Source organism: Salvia hispanica, chromosome 1, assembly GCF_029641045.1.
Source record: "Salvia hispanica isolate PSC_SH4W2 chromosome 1, Shi_PSC_v1, whole genome shotgun sequence".
Taxonomy (NCBI): Eukaryota; Viridiplantae; Streptophyta; class Magnoliopsida; order Lamiales; family Lamiaceae; genus Salvia; species Salvia hispanica.
In genome coordinates, this window is record NC_142692.1 from 859,453 (window position 1) to 875,883 (window position 16,431).

The 16,431-nt window shown below is 37.9% G+C and overlaps 4 protein-coding genes and 1 pseudogene across 4 annotated transcripts; 4 read left to right on the forward strand and 1 right to left on the reverse strand.

Annotated features, from left to right (window-relative positions):
* The first annotated feature begins 167 nt into the window (after positions 1 to 167).
* Positions 168 to 2,228, forward strand: LOC125218080 (Rieske (2Fe-2S) domain-containing protein). The gene is made up of 3 exons (XM_048119679.2): positions 168 to 589; positions 1,312 to 1,572; positions 1,730 to 2,228. The coding sequence occupies exons 1-3, from the start codon at positions 197 to 199 to the stop codon at positions 1,916 to 1,918; spliced, it is 843 nt and encodes a 280-aa protein (XP_047975636.2). The 5' UTR covers positions 168 to 196; the 3' UTR covers positions 1,919 to 2,228.
* A 2,387-nt stretch (positions 2,229 to 4,615) lies between these two features.
* LOC125219228 (ethylene-responsive transcription factor ERF020 pseudogene) lies at positions 4,616 to 5,235 on the forward strand (annotated as a pseudogene).
* Positions 5,236 to 5,314: 79 nt separating this feature from the next.
* HSD5 (hydroxysteroid dehydrogenase 5) lies at positions 5,315 to 7,658 on the reverse strand. The gene is made up of 6 exons (XM_048121444.2): positions 7,403 to 7,658; positions 6,652 to 6,844; positions 6,488 to 6,573; positions 6,278 to 6,409; positions 5,946 to 6,110; positions 5,315 to 5,853 (listed from the first exon to the last, which is right to left on the reverse strand). Exons 1-6 carry the CDS (start codon positions 7,586 to 7,588, stop codon positions 5,509 to 5,511), a joined length of 1,107 nt encoding a protein of 368 aa, XP_047977401.1. The 5' UTR covers positions 7,589 to 7,658; the 3' UTR covers positions 5,315 to 5,508.
* Positions 7,659 to 8,605: 947 nt separating this feature from the next.
* LOC125199851 (Protein kinase superfamily protein) lies at positions 8,606 to 12,522 on the forward strand. Its single transcript, XM_048097717.2, has 8 exons — positions 8,606 to 9,461; positions 9,549 to 9,833; positions 10,120 to 10,437; positions 11,070 to 11,297; positions 11,361 to 11,461; positions 11,542 to 11,626; positions 11,700 to 12,002; positions 12,091 to 12,522. Exons 1-8 carry the CDS (start codon positions 9,015 to 9,017, stop codon positions 12,241 to 12,243), a joined length of 1,920 nt encoding a protein of 639 aa, XP_047953674.2. The 5' UTR covers positions 8,606 to 9,014; the 3' UTR covers positions 12,244 to 12,522.
* A 1,103-nt stretch (positions 12,523 to 13,625) lies between these two features.
* LOC125224174 (Transmembrane amino acid transporter family protein) lies at positions 13,626 to 16,296 on the forward strand. The gene is made up of 8 exons (XM_048127533.2): positions 13,626 to 13,666; positions 13,749 to 13,912; positions 14,087 to 14,467; positions 14,608 to 15,007; positions 15,324 to 15,429; positions 15,696 to 15,787; positions 15,901 to 15,969; positions 16,046 to 16,296. Exons 1-8 carry the CDS (start codon positions 13,664 to 13,666, stop codon positions 16,142 to 16,144), a joined length of 1,314 nt encoding a protein of 437 aa, XP_047983490.2. The 5' UTR covers positions 13,626 to 13,663; the 3' UTR covers positions 16,145 to 16,296.
* Positions 16,297 to 16,431: the final 135 nt, after the last annotated feature.

The following is a 16,431-nucleotide window of genomic DNA, read 5'->3' on the forward strand; positions in this document are numbered from 1 at the left end:
GATTAGCCATATTGGTTTCATTTTTCCAAAATTAGAATAAAATTTACTTATTTTTTAGAAAAAAACGAAAAAGGGAAGATAATTTGAGGAGCATAGTTGATCTACGTGTCATTATCGAAAATGTGTGGCCACGCAAACCTCTACTTGTCCATCATCACTCAACGCGCCTCTTCTCCACCTCCCACAACCACTAACTATGGCCACCGCGGCGCCTAAATTCACCACCACCAAAGTCTCCTCCGCCGCCCCCAAATTGTCCCTCCTCCGCCGCAATCCACCACCTCGTTGCCAATTTCCGGCGGCGCTGCTCACAAAGCCCTCTCTCTCGTGCTCCCCTAGCAGAATTAGGGCAATCAAATGCCAGGCCACCGAGGTCTCTCCGCCGTCGCCGCTCGCGGCGGAGGACGGGAAGAATTGGGTGCCCGTGGTGCCCCTGGCAGCGCTGCCGAAGGGAGAGCGGCGCGTGATTATACAGGATGGGGAGACGATTTTGCTTCTGTGGTATAAAAATGACGTCTTTGCTATCGAGAATAGGTCCCCTGCTGAAGGCGCCTATTCTGAAGGCTTGCTCAATGCTAAGCTCACTCAGGTAATTGGAATGTAATGCCTAGTGTTGATTATTGAATTGTTCTGGTTTAATTAGTTGTGTAATTTGTGGAAATTGAAACTGATTTGTTGAATGGAAATGGTGAGCCATTGATTTGATACTTGGTGATTATGGTTTTGTATAGTTTTGTGTATTTATAGAGATGTGTGAATGTGTATTTTAGGACTTGTTATGCAAATAGGGCATATTTGAGTTGTGGTGATGTGAAGCAGAGGAGAAATTGTTGATAATTTATCAAAGATTGAATTACTACTATTTAGCCTAATTCGATTTCAGTAAAATCGTCTCCCCGTCTTGTATACGTACTTATAAGCACCTTGGCTCATATAGTTATGCTCGTTCCAACACTCCGTATGGAATACATTGTGTTGCAGGTAAGGTTGAATTCATCTCTGTGAGGGTCATATATGTATACACTGTTGTGTCATTTGAACTACATTCGGTCGTGGATGGATATTTCATGGTGCATTATTTCTAGGATCAAAAGTCGTGAAGCAATTTCGAGCTATGCTGGTGTTGATTAGATAAGAAGTTTGAAATTTGAGCTCCCTTGATATCATTTCTTAACCTTTTCAAGAATGAGTATTCAATGTAGAATGTTTTTATGGTTTTAAGATGATCCCTTTGTCGTGGATCATGATCTGATGTTTCGATTTGTGAACGTTCCAGTGTTGATATGGTATGATGAACTATTTTTCTTGCAGGATGGATGTATAGTCTGCCCGACAACAGACAGCACGTTTAATCTGCAAACCGGAGAGATCAAAGAGTGGTATCCTAAGAATCCGGTTCTTCGGGCCCTCACTCCACCTCTGAGGGGGCTCTTTATCTACCCCGTCAAAACTGATGAAAACAACATTTACATCGACATGGGGGGCAGTGCCCCCTTGGATGCATCAACGGAGATCGTTTTCAGTGGCAAGGCTCAGCCAGGATTCACATCAACAGATGTCAATGTTGACGAGGTAATATATAAAGCAGCATTTGTTGCTATATACACGAACTTCCACCCAATCTTTTTTCGCAGACAAACCAAACATTCTGCCTCCAAATATACGAACTTTAAGTTCTCATTTTTCACACGTTTGTCAGTTTGTACATGATGTATGATCTATTCTCCAGGTCAGGATGGTTGTAGACGAAAATCTCGAGGGCTTTGGGTTCAATAGGAAGAACGAGCTGATCAACGGGAAAGCAGCCGTGATTGGCTTCCTAGTGCTGCTAGATTTCGAGCTTTTGACCGGTAAAGGCATACTCAAAGGAACTGGTTTCTTGGACTTCATCTACTCTGTTTCGAACGCTCTGCAGTGATTCGTTCCACGAGAAAACGTTACAGATGAAATCCCCGAGTCCACAATCTGTGTTCGACTCCAGTCGACTACCGAGGTAGAAATTTTAAGTAATGGTTATGATCATATGAATGATGAGACTTGCTTTTCTAGTTTGCTTAAAGTTTCTACTTATGTATGAGATGTGCCATAGTTGAATATGGATTATTGACTAGAGGATTTAGGACTGAGATTTACTGATGGTATATAAATATTTACTTCCTTTTATTGCATTGTAGTACCTTGTAAATCGAAACACATTTTTTATATATTGAAAGTATATATTGACATAATTCAATTTTTTAATAAAATAATCTCCCTTCGTCCCATAAAAGATAGCACACTTGAGTAACGACACGAGATTTTAGGAGATGTTGTTTTGTGTGTTAAGTTGAGAGAGAAAGTGATATATTTATATTAATGTGAAAGAGAACTTTTATTAAAAAAGGAAATGTGACATCTTTTGTCGAACAAACTTAAAAGAAAAGTGTGACATCTATTAAGGGATGGAGGGAGTATTTATTTTTCTTGTATGTAAATACAAACCCCCCAACTTAATATACTCCTAGTAATTTCTACTTTCATTCATAATTTCGACCCATTTTATACGGAGTAAAATATTGGACTACTGTTTTTCGTATATTGTTCATGTATTTATTCATAATTTTACAAATGTGAAAAAATAGAGATTAACTAATAACTTATGGAATCAAAAATTGCACAAATAATATACTCCTTTTGTCTCGGCTAAGATGACACATTTCTTGGCCGTCACAAGATTTTAGGAGTTATTGGTTAAAGTGTTTAATTGGAAATAGAAAATGTGGGTGTAAGTATTAAAATAGAGAGAAGAGGAAAACTGAATATATTAATAGGAGTGATAAAAAATGGATAGGTGTATTAATTGGAGAGAGAAAGTTTTCGAAAAAAGAAATGTGTCATCTTAAGTGGGACAAAAGGAAAATAACTTTTATTTTCCTAAAATTGTAAATGCAAAATGTTGTTTGATCGAGTGAAAAAATCGGAATCGTCAACCACGTAATGCATGTTTCACTTTCAAATACTACCTACTTAATCCACAAGTAGTACTTCATAATAAATTACTTTCACACACTATTACATTTTTCAACTCATTTACATCTTAGGATAAGGGTTTTTGCACTAGCACCATGCTTTTGACTTTTTTTTCTCCCCCCTTGTAAATTTCGAAATTGTTGATTTTGTCAACAAATTAACAACCAAGCAATATGATCGTGTCATAATCCTAAGCTAATAGTATAGATTTGTTTTGTAAGAAATTAATAGTACCGACTTGCCATGGACGGTGGACGGATGGCTAACATCAAGTCATAAATATTATGCCAATCAATAACTACCACAAGTCCACAATCACTAATTATAATTTATAATGTTATATTGCTGACTGTTTAAGTTGCTAACTCTGCTAATTCATCATTACAGTATATTAAAAATGTCAACGCAATAACATTAAAATGTCAACACATAATATTAATACATTATATTGAAGTGCAACAAAATTATATGTTGACCTTTTAATATCATCGTGTTGACATTTTTAATACACTGCATTGATAAGTTAACAAGTTAGCAACTTAAAAAGTTAGCAATTAATCATACTCCTATAATGTTAAATTCTTTTGTTTAATTTATTGAAAATTTATTTTTCATTCTATTTTAAAACTTTGCGATAACTATTTTTCCGATATTTATTTGAACACATCTATTGAAGTTTTTAAAATCGTGAGTATCTCGATTATATGTCCACATCTACCTCTATATTTTTAAAACATAATGCTTAAACTTTGGTCATATACATAATGACCACAAAATTGTATCGTAGTCGTATTAAATAAAAATAAATATGATTAGGGCTTTTGAACTAAATCCTTACCCACATGAAATGACGTCACGCATGACGAAAACTACCACAAAAGTATTTGACCAAGTTTTATCATCACATCATTATTTTGTTTTGCACGTGACTATTAAAACTTTTTAATAACTAAGTCATGGAGGGAGTACTATCGTTCTTTAATATATCTCACTTTAATTTTAAAATATATACTAATAAAATATATTAAAAAAGTTAATGGCACGAAGATTCTAAAAAAAGTTAATGAAATATAGATTCTACTATTATAATTTTTATATTTCATGTTATTTTCATTTTTTTTATTTCGAATCGTTTCAAACTACTTACAATATTCAGTATTTTAAATAGGGATTAGAGTATTTAATTAATATAATTTGAACTAATTAAGTATTCCTTATTTAATGATCTTTCATTAAGTTACAATAGGCCAATTAAAAGCTAAGAATATGTTCAATCGAGTAGTTTCATCGCATAGACATTAAATATTACAAGTATGTCGACATTAGCTATTAAAAAACACACCGACATGTCAATCTTAGACATTAAATTCTTCAATGCATTTAATTAATGATCTCCCTCAACACCAACTTGCCTCAATAAATTCCTGCACAAGTGGCCTCATGATTTTAATTTTAAAAAGTGATACCATTTTACTTTGACCATTACAAATCCTTTGACCATAGAAAATCTTGACTTCCCACCCCCACACAAAAACTCAACCATTTTGACTTTGCAAATCTTCAACCTATATAAAGAGTGAGACCAACTCCCACAAATCATAATTCAAACACACAAAATCACTTAAAATTAATCCGTACAAACACATACAAAAAATGAGCACTTCATCGGACGACAACAGCCCCCACCGCGGCGGCGGCCGCGCGTCCGAGAAGAAGTACAAGGGCGTCCGCCGCCGCAAGTGGGGAAAATGGGTGTCGGAGATCAGAGTCCCCGGCACCCCAGAGCGCCTGTGGCTCGGGTCCTACACCACCGCGGAGGCGGCCGCGGTGGCCCATGACGTGGCATTCTACTGCCTCAGAGGGGACTCGTCGCCGCAGAATCTCAACTTCTACCCCCTGCAGCTGCCCGCCGGGGCCGGCGCCGGAATGTCGCCCCGCTCAGTGCAGAGGGCGGCGTCGGACGCCGGATTAGCGACAGACGCGCGCCTGATCGATTCGATGCCCCCCGGAAATGCGGCGATCTCGCACGATAGCTCGTGGCAGCAGCAGCAGACGCGATCGTCGCTGAAAAACGACGAATTTTTCGATATTTCCGTCGAAGATTATCTCTAGCTAGTGTATGAATTATGATGCAATGTTTTAAGCTTTAAATTCATACATGCACCAAGAAAATGTTTGGTTGCTGCTCTGTTTTTTCTTGACAAAAATATTGTCAGTTTCAGACAAGCTATGGCCAGAATTGATTCAAAAGAGCATTTTATGCAATCAAACAAATTGAGGAAATCAAAATTATTACACTCATGAATAATAAAGTTCAATGTGATAAATTTTCTACACATTTAAAATATGGTCTTTTTAAGTCAATTTTAGAAATCAAACCAAACAAAACAGTCCAACCCACTAAAGACTCCAGCACACTTTGCTAAGAAACACATGAAATTAAAAGTTAAAACCAAATAAAAAAAAGGCAAATAAAGAGTGAAAACATTTATGCATCACTCATTCGGAGAATGACATTCTCCGAATGTTTGATGGCTTGGAAGTCCCCTCGGGGCTTCCAAGAAATCTCCTTGGGGAGGCGGCCTCGAGGAGAGGACTTCCGATCCTCTGGGGAGAGGACGGCTCTAGAAGGGGCCGTCCGGTGCCTATGAAGGAGGTCGTCCGGGCGGCCCCACCGTCGGTCAAGAGAAACCGGAAGGTCCAGTGCAGGACTTTGGGCGCAAAGACTCTGTAGAGGAAGAATACGTCGTACCAGCTCGGATACTTCACGTACGGGTCCCCTCTGCACGCTCCCGAGACGATGTGCTTCGCGAACTCCTCCACCGGACCGCCTCGTACATTGGCCTTAAAAACATTGGAATCAATCGAACAATTTCGTATGTTTGGTTGATCGTAGAAAAGATTTAAGAAAGTTTGGGGAAGATCGATGATCTTACTTCTCGTTCTTCCTTCCACTGCATCTCGGCACCTTCCTCCATCACGAACTTGCCCCTCCTCATCTCTGTCCCGATCCAGCCGTGCGTGGCGACGGTTATCCCCACCTCGTCCTTCAGCTCGAACCTCAGTGTCTCGTAGAAGTTCATGAGGGCCGATTTCGCAGCCTAAAATGAGGAAGAAAATATCTTAATCTTGATTCAAAAACGGCTTTCGAGTACATAAATCTTGAAATAAAACAATATTTATAGTAATCACGAATAAAGAGATCCTCTATTTCAAAACGAGATCACGTTTTATATGATCGAACATTTTGAAACAGAGTTCAACTTACAGAATACAAGCTCATCCTAGGCAAAGGCAGCCAGTTCTCGACCGAGGTGTTCACTACTATACGGCCGTTACTCTCACGCAAATATGGCAGTGCCACATACGTCGGATACACATTGCCCCAAAAATTTATATCCTAAAAGCACAGATCAATTATTTCATTTTTCTCGAAGTGACTAAAAAAATATTGATGACATATATAAGTCGATCGTACCATTATAATGGGAAACAGATTCGAATCCGTGGCTTCCTCGAAATAGAAAGTATGCCCTAATGTGACCGTATTCACTAGATGATCCACTGCATCAAGGCTAACGATTAAACAACAGGGCGTTCCTCGTAAGTGTTGGTTGTGAAATCAATTGTGTCATAGATTACCTCGTCCGAAGCAGTTGATGGTCTCGTTGATGAATCTCCGACATTCGTCTTCCTTCACAACATCAGCAGCTATTGTTAAGACATGTGGTGCTCCGAATCTCCTGGCATTGTCGCTTATTGCTCGTAGCCTGTGGTCTCTTCGTGCGACTAGCACAAGATTTGCGCCTCTCTTCGCATACTCATACGCAATTTGCTGTTGATTCAATGGTAAACATTGTTGTACAAACTATGATCTTGTTATAGAAGAAATTCTTCGAAATTAATGGATTTTGAAGGGAAATTAATCTGAATTATATCGCCATTCAATAACACAAACGATAAATCATCCAGAAAATCATAAAGTTCGGATTTGTTCTCAACTATTCCATAGTGAAAAATTCTAGTCGTCTACTCGTATGTTATTCATATTTTTGAACCAAACAATGTCGTTTTCTATAGGATTGAGTAGACAACATTATTTAATTCATCGCCCGTGAGATTCACACATGACAAAAAATCTCTACAAAACAAATCCAAACTTCACAACTTTTTTAACTGATTTTTAAAGCTGCAGAACATACCAGAATTTGACCAAATTTCATGATTTTTTCCGACCATATCAGAAAACCTCAATTCCCCAATTTTTATTGAGAGTTCAAATAAAAGTAATTAGCTCATTTCCTTTATAAAAAGAGCATCTCACATACATACAACATACTTCAATTTCATGAAGGATTAAAGGCATAAAAAAGGGATTGTGATATGAATTAACCTCTCCGATCCCGGAGGAAGCGCCGGTGATGACGACGACCTTGTTTTCGACGGTCTGGCGGTTGAAATAGGTGGTGTAAATCCACTCGCAGCAGCTGATGAAGTAGAGAGTTGGCCACGCAAATGCCATCATCATCAAACTTGCCGGCGGCACCACCAGATTCAAAGCTCTATTCAACAACTCCATTTTGTTAAAATTAGATCAAATTATGAATGCAGATTCTTATGTTTTCTTTGTGTTGGAGAATGGAGATGGTGTGTTTTGACATTTAGTGGTGGAAGATGAACACTATAGCTGCATGCAGTGGAATTGTGTACACGTGTTTCTCTAACCAGGCAACCTGGTTGATTTTCAGAGATGTAATAATATTTGCATATTTTAATTATTTAAATATTTGAATGATCAATTTTGAAAATTTTAAAATTTTGCAATTATCTTTGGGTAAAGGTCAATATTTTGATCCTAAACATCTTAAATATATGACTAAAATATGAATTTGGTCGAAGACATTCACTTTTTGAAAAACATGTCTATAACAAATGAAAATGTCGATGAAGTAGTCCTTTTTTACACGGTTCCGTTAAAAAAAATAATGGTCAACGCTAACTGCTAAGTGGTATGACCGTTAGTTTTTTGACGGAACTGTCAAAAAAGGATTAATCCGACAAGGATTTCATTTGTTATAGATCTGTTTTTAGAAAAAGTGAATATTTAGGAACAAATTCATATCTTATTATCTGTTTAAATTTGAAGTTTCGTGATTGTCATTCAAATTTTGCAAAGTACGTTCGCAGACTAGAATTTGATCAAATTTCAAGATTTTATGTAGAAATTTCGTTTTGTACAATTTTTTTTATGGGGAGATGTTCTTCGTTTTCGAATAAGTGTTTTCACCAATCAAAGATTATAGAAAAGGAAGTTATGGTGGCTAACTGAGTTTCAATGTTCTAATTGAAATTAGAAGTGGAAATATTTATAAAACTATGTTACATAGTAGTACACATTTTAGTCATGATGCAACTTTAGTCTTGGAAACAAGTGGTCTCACGCAATTTTAGATGCTAACATGTCCCGTTATTCTCTCTGTTGCCATTGTTGAATAATCAACAGATTTGATTACACTAATTTTTTTTTCAGTAATTAAAAAGCAACAAATATAGAAAAAAAAGAAGTATTGATAGTATTCCAACACAGAAAAAAATTGTTTTCTGGAACCCAAAATCTCCAAGAACCTTGACCAGAACTCTTGCATCAAATCATCTATACATATAGTTCCAATATATACACATTCGTGTATATTTTCATATGCATTTATTCCCTAAAAAAACATATGTAAAACCTTTTTTTGATGTAATGCTAAATTCTGGTCTAGGCTTCTGAAATTCAAACCCTATTTTTCTCATTTTTGTTGAAGATCATTCGCCTATTCTCATATTTATTTCCCCATTCTATTATTTTTTTCAACAGATTTTGGGATTTCTGAAAACAATTTTGAATTTTCAGGAGGTGCAAGAATTTCTTCATATTTCATCAAGAATTTTCGAGCTAGAGCATCATGCATTAGGAAATTTGTTTTGTCTCAATTTTTTTGGGGGAATAAGGAATATATATTATGGGATGCCTATGTTCAAAAGGAACACATGTTAACAACCATGTTGCCGAATATGAAGCGAAAAAGGAAACGGAGAGAAGCCAACGGCCAACTGAGCTAACTCCACCGGTGGAGGTCACAGTGAGAGGCAACGACGCCTCCCGGAATTCCCGATCGTCGATGAAATCGAGCTTGCGGTTGCATTCGGTTAAGGGCGAGCCCGTTGAACAAAACCCTAGGGATAAGATCATCAATAGGCCGGCAAGCGGACACCGGAGGAATTTGACATTGGATTCGATGCGAGGGAGAGGGAGGCAAGAGCCGATCACGAGTGTCACGAGCATTCCCCACGGCGCCAAGGGCGAGGCGGCCACCGCTGGATGGCCGCCCTGGCTCACTTCCGTGGCCGGGGAGGCCGTCAAGGGATGGGCCCCTCGGAGTGCGGACTCGTACGAGAAGTTAAAGAAAGTAAGTAGGGTTTTTTCTTTAACTCTCATCCGAGTTTGCATACCTTTTTCTCTTATTAACTTGCCTGTGCTGTACTGACCTGTGCAGATCGGGCAAGGGACGTACAGTAGCGTCTACAAGGCTCGTGATCTCAAGAACGACAAGATCGTGGCGATGAAGAAAGTGAGGTTCGTTCAGATGGAGCCGGAGAGTGTCCGTTTCATGGCAAGGGAGATTGGCATCCTTCGCCGGCTAGACCATCCGAACGTGATGAGGCTCGAAGCCATCGTGATCTCGAGTCAGTCGGGGAGTTTGTACCTCGTGTTCGAGTACATGGAGCATGACCTAGCCGGACTTTTAGCGTCTTCGAAGGTCAAATTCACCGAAGCACAGGTAAAATGGCTAGTGAAATTTACTCCCTCCGTTCCACAAAATTTGTCTCATTTCACTTTATACTATTTTTGGTAATGGACCTCATATTCCACTAACTCATTTCTACTCACATTTTATTATAAAACTAATATATAAAAGTAGGACCCACATTCCACTAACTTTTTCAACTCACTTTTCATTACATTTCTTAAAACTTGTGTCCGGTCAAAGTGGGACAATCTTTGTGGGACGGAGGTAGTAGACCTTTTAGCCACCAACCAGGAGGCTAACTACTCTCCGTACACAGATCAAATGCTATATGCAGCAGATTTTACGCGGGCTCGAGCATTGCCACAGTCTGGGTATTCTCCACCGCGATATCAAGGGTGCAAACATCCTCGTCGACAGCAACGGATCCCTCAAGATTGCAGACTTCGGCTTGGCCACAATCGTCAACCCCAGCAAGAAGCACCCCTTAACGAGCAGGGTCGTGACTCTCTGGTACCGAGCTCCCGAGCTGTTACTCGGAGCAACAGATTACGGAGCAGCCATTGATTTGTGGAGTGTTGGTTGCATTCTTGCTGAGCTCTTCACAGGGAAGCCTATCATGCCCGGCAGAACTGAGGTATCTTCAAGTTTCAAACACACACAAAAAAAAAACTGAAACTAAATAATTATGAAACAATTATCAAAAGAATAAATGCCAAAACTGGTCCTGAACATATGACCATTTTACGATTTTAGTCCTAATTAGGTTAAACCTAATTTAAAACCTTCGTCCCTAAAATTAGGTTAAACTGCCAAGGACCATTTTGGAATAAAGGTTAAAATTAGGTTAAACTACCTCCGTCCCCCAAAATTTGCTACACTTTGACCCGACACGGGTTTTAAGAAATGTAATGGAAAGTGAGTTGAAAAAGTTGGTGGGATGTGGGTCCTACTTTTAAAGTATTAGTTTTATAATAAAATGTGAGTAGGAATGGGCTAGTGGAATATGGGGTCCACTACCAAAAATGGTAAAAGTGAAGTGTATCAAATTTTCAGGGACGGACCGAAATGGTAATATGTATCAAATTTTCTGGGACAGAGGTAGTATAAAATTAATGGAATTATTGACGGAGGACCAATGTGATCCGATTTGAAATGTGCAGGACTAAAAAATTCAAAAGATAAAGTTTATGACCAAAATCGTAAGATGACCATATGTTCAGGACCAGTTTTGGCCTTTACTCTTATCAAAACTGTTTATTTGTTCAGGTCGAACAAACACACAAGATATTCAAGCTATGTGGCTCACCAACAGAAGCCTTCTGGAAAAAGACAAAGCTACCACTCGCTAGTAGCTTCAGATCACAGCGCGTCTACAAGCGCAGCGTTTCTCAGACGTTCAAGGACTTCCCCCCGTCTACGCTGGCTCTTCTTGAGGTCCTCCTCTCCATAGATCCACAGGAACGGGGCACTGCTTCTTCCGCCCTCAACAGTGGGGTATATATATCACTTTCTCATTACTCGAATAAAACACGCTATTGAATTATTGGTTGGTTTCAGTTTTTCACGTCGATGCCTCTGCCCTGCGAGCCGTCTAAACTGCCAAGGTACCCTTCGAGCAAGGAGCTCGAGGCCAGGATTAGAGACGAGGAAGCAAAGAGGTAAGGCTGCTAGCATACACACACAAAAGAAGCACATAAAACACACACTACTGAGAAAACTATGTTTGGACCTACAACAGGCGAAGAGGCGAGGGCGGTAAAGGAGGTAAAGAGGAGGATGCAAGCAAGATTTCAAACACGCAGAAAGCTATTCCAGAGGGACAGGTTCTCTATACATTTTTATGATCCTGCAATTTCAAAAAAAAATCGGGACGATGATCGAATTTTTCAAAAACAGGAGATCCCAAACGCGAGCATGAATTATCAGTATAATCCCGACAGCAGCAACGCATTCCCTATTGTGCCTCCGAGAGTTAGGAATGGATGTAGTCACCAGTCGAAGTCCGTGATCCACCCGAACGCAGCAGGATACTCTTGGAACAAGAAGATGAACGATGATCCCGACCACTCAGCCCACGGCCTGCGCCACAACCATCCTCCAGAGCTCATGAGACAGGGAACTGCACTACGCCAGCCTATGGTAGACTCCTCCGACTTCCACCCAAAGAGTGGCCGGAGGGGATTGAATAACGACTCACGGGTATGGTTTTTTTTTTTTTTTTTAAAATCCAAAATAAACGATTTTTTCTGGACTCAAGGGTTTAACTCAACCCGCGCCATCCATTCAGGGGCTAAGGAGAAACAAGATGAATTACTCGGGGCCGTTGATACCTCCAGGAGGAAACATGGAGGAGATGCTTAAGGAGCACGAGAGGCAAATCCAAGTGGCGGTGCGCAAGGCGCAGCTCAACAAAAACAGGTCCAATGCGAACATCGAATGAGAGACAAACTGCAATGGTTAAGAATAGATGATCTACTAGACAATGCAGCAAAAGAAAACAACTTACATAAAATGTATATGGAAGTGAATTGCCTTAAAGATTAATGTCAAAGCAGAATTTGTTGGGGCAGAAGATGAGAGTCGAACTAGCTGGAGGAGGGAATGCTGGTTACGGTTAGTTCAGTGCAGGTCGAGCAAATTTAACGTACAAGTCTATGAGGAGATTTATATTTTGGGCAGGATAATTTTCTAACATTGTAGAAAATGTAATCATCTTATTCTTAAATAAATAGCTTCTAACAATCTAACTAGAAAAAAAAGACTCAACTAAAAACACAAAAAGAGCCGGTTTTTATAGGTGTCTGAATAATTTTTGCCAGAAAAAAGCTCTTATTTTGAAAGATTCTTAATAAGGTTGTTGTCACAATATAGTAATTTGTTAGTTGCATCACACAACAAAGGATTACCAAATTTCTCTACATAAATAACTTCAATGGAGCAATAGCTTATCATCTGCTTAAAATTCAGCTGGTCAATTAATTTTACTAAACAATTGATTTGGAACTCAATTAAAATTCAATTCTAATTCTGTATGCATAAATTATCTACACTAGCTATAATTAATTTACTTAATATTTTAATTGGTATACATAAATTATTAAATAATTTGATTGTCCTATTTACTTCCGACTAGATCGTGTATATTTTTATCTCTTGTTCGATTGCTTTTCCTTCAAAAATTTAAATTTCAACAGTGTACTTGGTTCGTCTTCTTAGGATTATCCATCTAACATCTACTATTATTACTAATTTAATTATAGACACACTCACATAACACATATTGTTATATCCACTATGATCTTACCTAACAAATGCCTAAATTATCATTTATTATGATAGAGGTCCGAAAATGGTTTAATGAAGAAATTTACATGAATTAATCCGATTCTCAAATGGTGTAATTTTCAACTAACACCTCTAAATTTAACAAATTATTTGAGTTAATTTTCGAATTTCGGCCTAAACTGAACTACTAGTAAGTAGTGAGTATTATTGAAAGATACTAAGATAATAAAAGAAATTTTAAATAAATAATCCACCTTGAATATTGACATTCATCGTTTCATCCCATCTCTTTTTATTATAATGCAGATCCAATTTCTCAAAATAATCGGCAGTTATTTGGCCAAGATGGCAACATAACTAAATCCCATATTTTTCTCAAACGAGAACTTTTATTAGCTTTGGATATAGATTTGAGGACCGATTCTTATTAGCTTTCACTAAATCAGGATCTAAGATACGACCAAAAACACATGGTTTTCACTCTCATCTTATAAATATGTCTAAATTAATCATCCATTTCACCTCACTCAACTCCACACCACTGTATTTTTCGACTCTTCATAATCAAGAATTGGATGGTGCGTTTTGTTGTTTGTTTTTATACATTGTATATTTAGGTATTTTTTCCATAAATTATTATGTTATTTAATTTTGTTATAGGCTGAACCGAATTCGAGGCCAAATACGGAGGCGGAGTTGAATAGTTGGTTGCCTATAACCGCGTCCCGTAAAGCGAAATGGTGGTATTCCGCTTTTCATTGCGTCACTGCTATGGTTGGCGCGGGTGTGCTCGGTTTGCCACTAGTCTTGGCTCGGCTCGGATGGTAAATTTAAGACTTAATATTGATGTCATTTTTCAATTTTAAATGAGAAATCGTTATTGATCGTTTTTTGAAAAGAAAATGTAATTTACATTTTAAAATAAAATAAAATTCGTTATAGATCCATCAATTTTAAAATTGTGTTGACACTGTGTAATGGCCTAATTCTTGGTATAGGATACCTGGAGTCTTGGCTATACTTGTTGCATGGTTAGTAACATGGTACACGGTTTGGCTATTGATTCAACTCCACGAATCAGAGACGGGTAAACGGTTCGACCGGTTCACTGAACTCGGGCAACATGCCTTTGGAGAATACCTAGGATTCTGGCTTGTAATGCCGCAACAAATGATAGTCCAAGTTGGATCCGACATCGTATACATGGTCACGGGAGGGAAATCGCTCCAAAAATGCTTAGCTCTCATCACGCCAAAAGCCGATATTCGAAACACTTATTTCATCTTGATGTTTGCTGCCGTTCAATTGGTACTTTCTCAATCTCCCAACTTCAATTCCTTGAAGATCGTCTCTCTTCTCGCGGCCGTCATGTCGATAAGGTGAAAATCTTCTTAGCATTTGGTTTATTACATACTGTATACATCATTATTGTCTTGTCTAACGAATTGAACTGTCACCTTTAGTGAATAAATTAATAATTGTGCGAGTATAATGTTTGATAGAATTTTTTTTTGTGTAGCTACTCTTTCATAGCCACGGGTACATCTCTATGGAAAGGCTTCACAGGGCACCACGTGGTTAACTACGGTTTCCGATCGACGACGACGATCAACATCATTTTTGACATCTTCAGTAGCTTAGGAGTGCTATCATTTGCCTTTGCTGGTCACAGTGTGGCGTTGGAAATTCAGGCGACAATCCCTTCAACGCACACAAAGCCGTCGAAAAATCCAATGACTAAGGGTGTCACCGTGGCTTATCTTATCGTGGCGTTGTGCTATTTTCCCGTTGCAATATCGGGGTATTGGGCATTCGGAAATGAAGTCGAGGATGATGTACTTCTTTCTTTGGAGCACCCGAAATGGCTCATTAGTGCCGCTAATTTCATGGTGTTCATTCATGTTATTGGAAGCTATCAGGTAAATCTATTCAAAGATAAAAGGAGTTACGAGTTATCTAACATACTTAAAATACTGTATTTTTATCATATTTTTATCTTATCTCATCTTCCTTCAGTATCTGTCCGAGGAACAGACGAGGGGACGGAACGCTTGCAATGCGGCCCTATCCCGTCTTGTCCACCCGGAACGTGACAAAGGGGGTTGCATTGTGCATGCTCTTAATATAAGAACGTAGAATTGATTGAAATTCATGATTTTATTCTTATTTTATTTGGGTATTCCGTAGAATACTAGAATTTGATTGAAATTCATGATTTTATTCTATTTTATTTAGGTATTCGGTATGCCTATTTTTGACAAAATTGAATCTACGTTAGTCACAAAGTGGCATTTCAACCCGGGAAGACCTCTTCGCCTTGTCGCACGCAGTGTATTTGTTGGTAATTATCTACATTTTTTAAATTTTTATTAGTATGAGTTATCTACCTAATTAATTTGAAATTATTCAAGCTTGATAAAGTAAATATTAATATGCCACTGAATAGGAATTTGGATCTAACAATTGACTTGTAACACAATAAGACATCATCACATATAATATATTTAAAAGGAAGGAAATCAAATGTAGGAAATAGGAAAAACATAAGTTTTAAAATTATTACTACTATGTTAAATGTTGAAATTATGTTCTTTTTATTTGCTGCAGTGTTCACCGCATTTATGGCAATTCTCCTTCCATTTTTTGGAGGATTATTGGGATTTATTGGAGGACTTGCATTTTCAAGCACATCTTACATTGTGAGTAAATTAAATTCAAGAAATTGTGAAACTATTTTTTCAAAAATCTAATCATATTATTTCAATTGATAATTTTATATATGATGCAACTTTGGTGTTTAAATTCATACCAGATTCCTTGTGCTGTTTGGCTTAAAACCCAAAAACCTAAAGCATGGAGCTTCCACTGGATTTTATGTTGGGTGAGTGCACAATATTAATTAATAAAAATATCATTTTTTTTTACAAAATTATAACATTATATTCATTCAATTTCAGAGTTCACTGCTGATTGGATTTACTATCATGACGGTGGCACCAATTGGAGGAGCTCACGAGATCATCGTTTCATGGAAGAGTTACAAACTTTTTCAATAATAATTTGGTCATTTTATTTTTTCTACAAATGATCCATTGGCATAGCAATTCTATTTTTCTTGAAATGCTATCCATTTTATAGCAACTTTTAGTCACTTCGAAGTGTACTTTTGTTGTTATTCGTAGAATGAAATGCTATGAGAATTTTAGTATTTGTTGCCTTTCACTCTATTTTATGCGTTAGAATATACACCAATTCTATTGTAGAAATATGGAGACCCTTGAATATCCAAAATAATTTTTGACCATAAAATGATTATTTCGCAGATCTAAACAAATACTCTAAA

What these genes read in the sequence shown, in the direction of transcription:
- LOC125218080 (XM_048119679.2), top strand. Translation starts at nt 197, where the DNA reads ATGGCCACCGCGGCGCCTAAATTCACCACCACCAAAGTCTCCTCCGCC. An exon ending in TCAATGCTAAGCTCACTCAG is followed by an intron (nt 590 to 1,311) that starts GTAATTGGAATG and finishes TTTTTCTTGCAG; the next exon opens with GATGGATGTATAGTCTGCCC. An exon ending in CAGATGTCAATGTTGACGAG is followed by an intron (nt 1,573 to 1,729) that starts GTAATATATAAA and finishes TCTATTCTCCAG; the next exon opens with GTCAGGATGGTTGTAGACGA.
- LOC125224174 (XM_048127533.2), top strand. An exon ending in GTCTTGGCTCGGCTCGGATG is followed by an intron (nt 13,913 to 14,086) that starts GTAAATTTAAGA and finishes TTCTTGGTATAG; the next exon opens with GATACCTGGAGTCTTGGCTA. An exon ending in ATGTTATTGGAAGCTATCAG is followed by an intron (nt 15,008 to 15,323) that starts GTAAATCTATTC and finishes TATTTTATTTAG; the next exon opens with GTATTCGGTATGCCTATTTT.
- LOC125199851 (XM_048097717.2), top strand. Translation starts at nt 9,015, where the DNA reads ATGGGATGCCTATGTTCAAAAGGAACACATGTTAACAACCATGTTGCC. An exon ending in CTTCCGCCCTCAACAGTGGG is followed by an intron (nt 11,298 to 11,360) that starts GTATATATATCA and finishes GGTTGGTTTCAG; the next exon opens with TTTTTCACGTCGATGCCTCT. An exon ending in AGAGACGAGGAAGCAAAGAG is followed by an intron (nt 11,462 to 11,541) that starts GTAAGGCTGCTA and finishes GACCTACAACAG; the next exon opens with GCGAAGAGGCGAGGGCGGTA.
- HSD5 (XM_048121444.2), bottom strand. Translation starts at nt 7,588, where the DNA reads ATGGAGTTGTTGAATAGAGCTTTGAATCTGGTGGTGCCGCCGGCAAGT. An exon ending in CTTCCTCCGGGATCGGAGAG is followed by an intron (nt 6,845 to 7,402) that starts GTTAATTCATAT and finishes TTGAATCAACAG; the next exon opens with CAAATTGCGTATGAGTATGC. An exon ending in CATCAACTGCTTCGGACGAG is followed by an intron (nt 6,574 to 6,651) that starts GTAATCTATGAC and finishes GCCTTGATGCAG; the next exon opens with TGGATCATCTAGTGAATACG.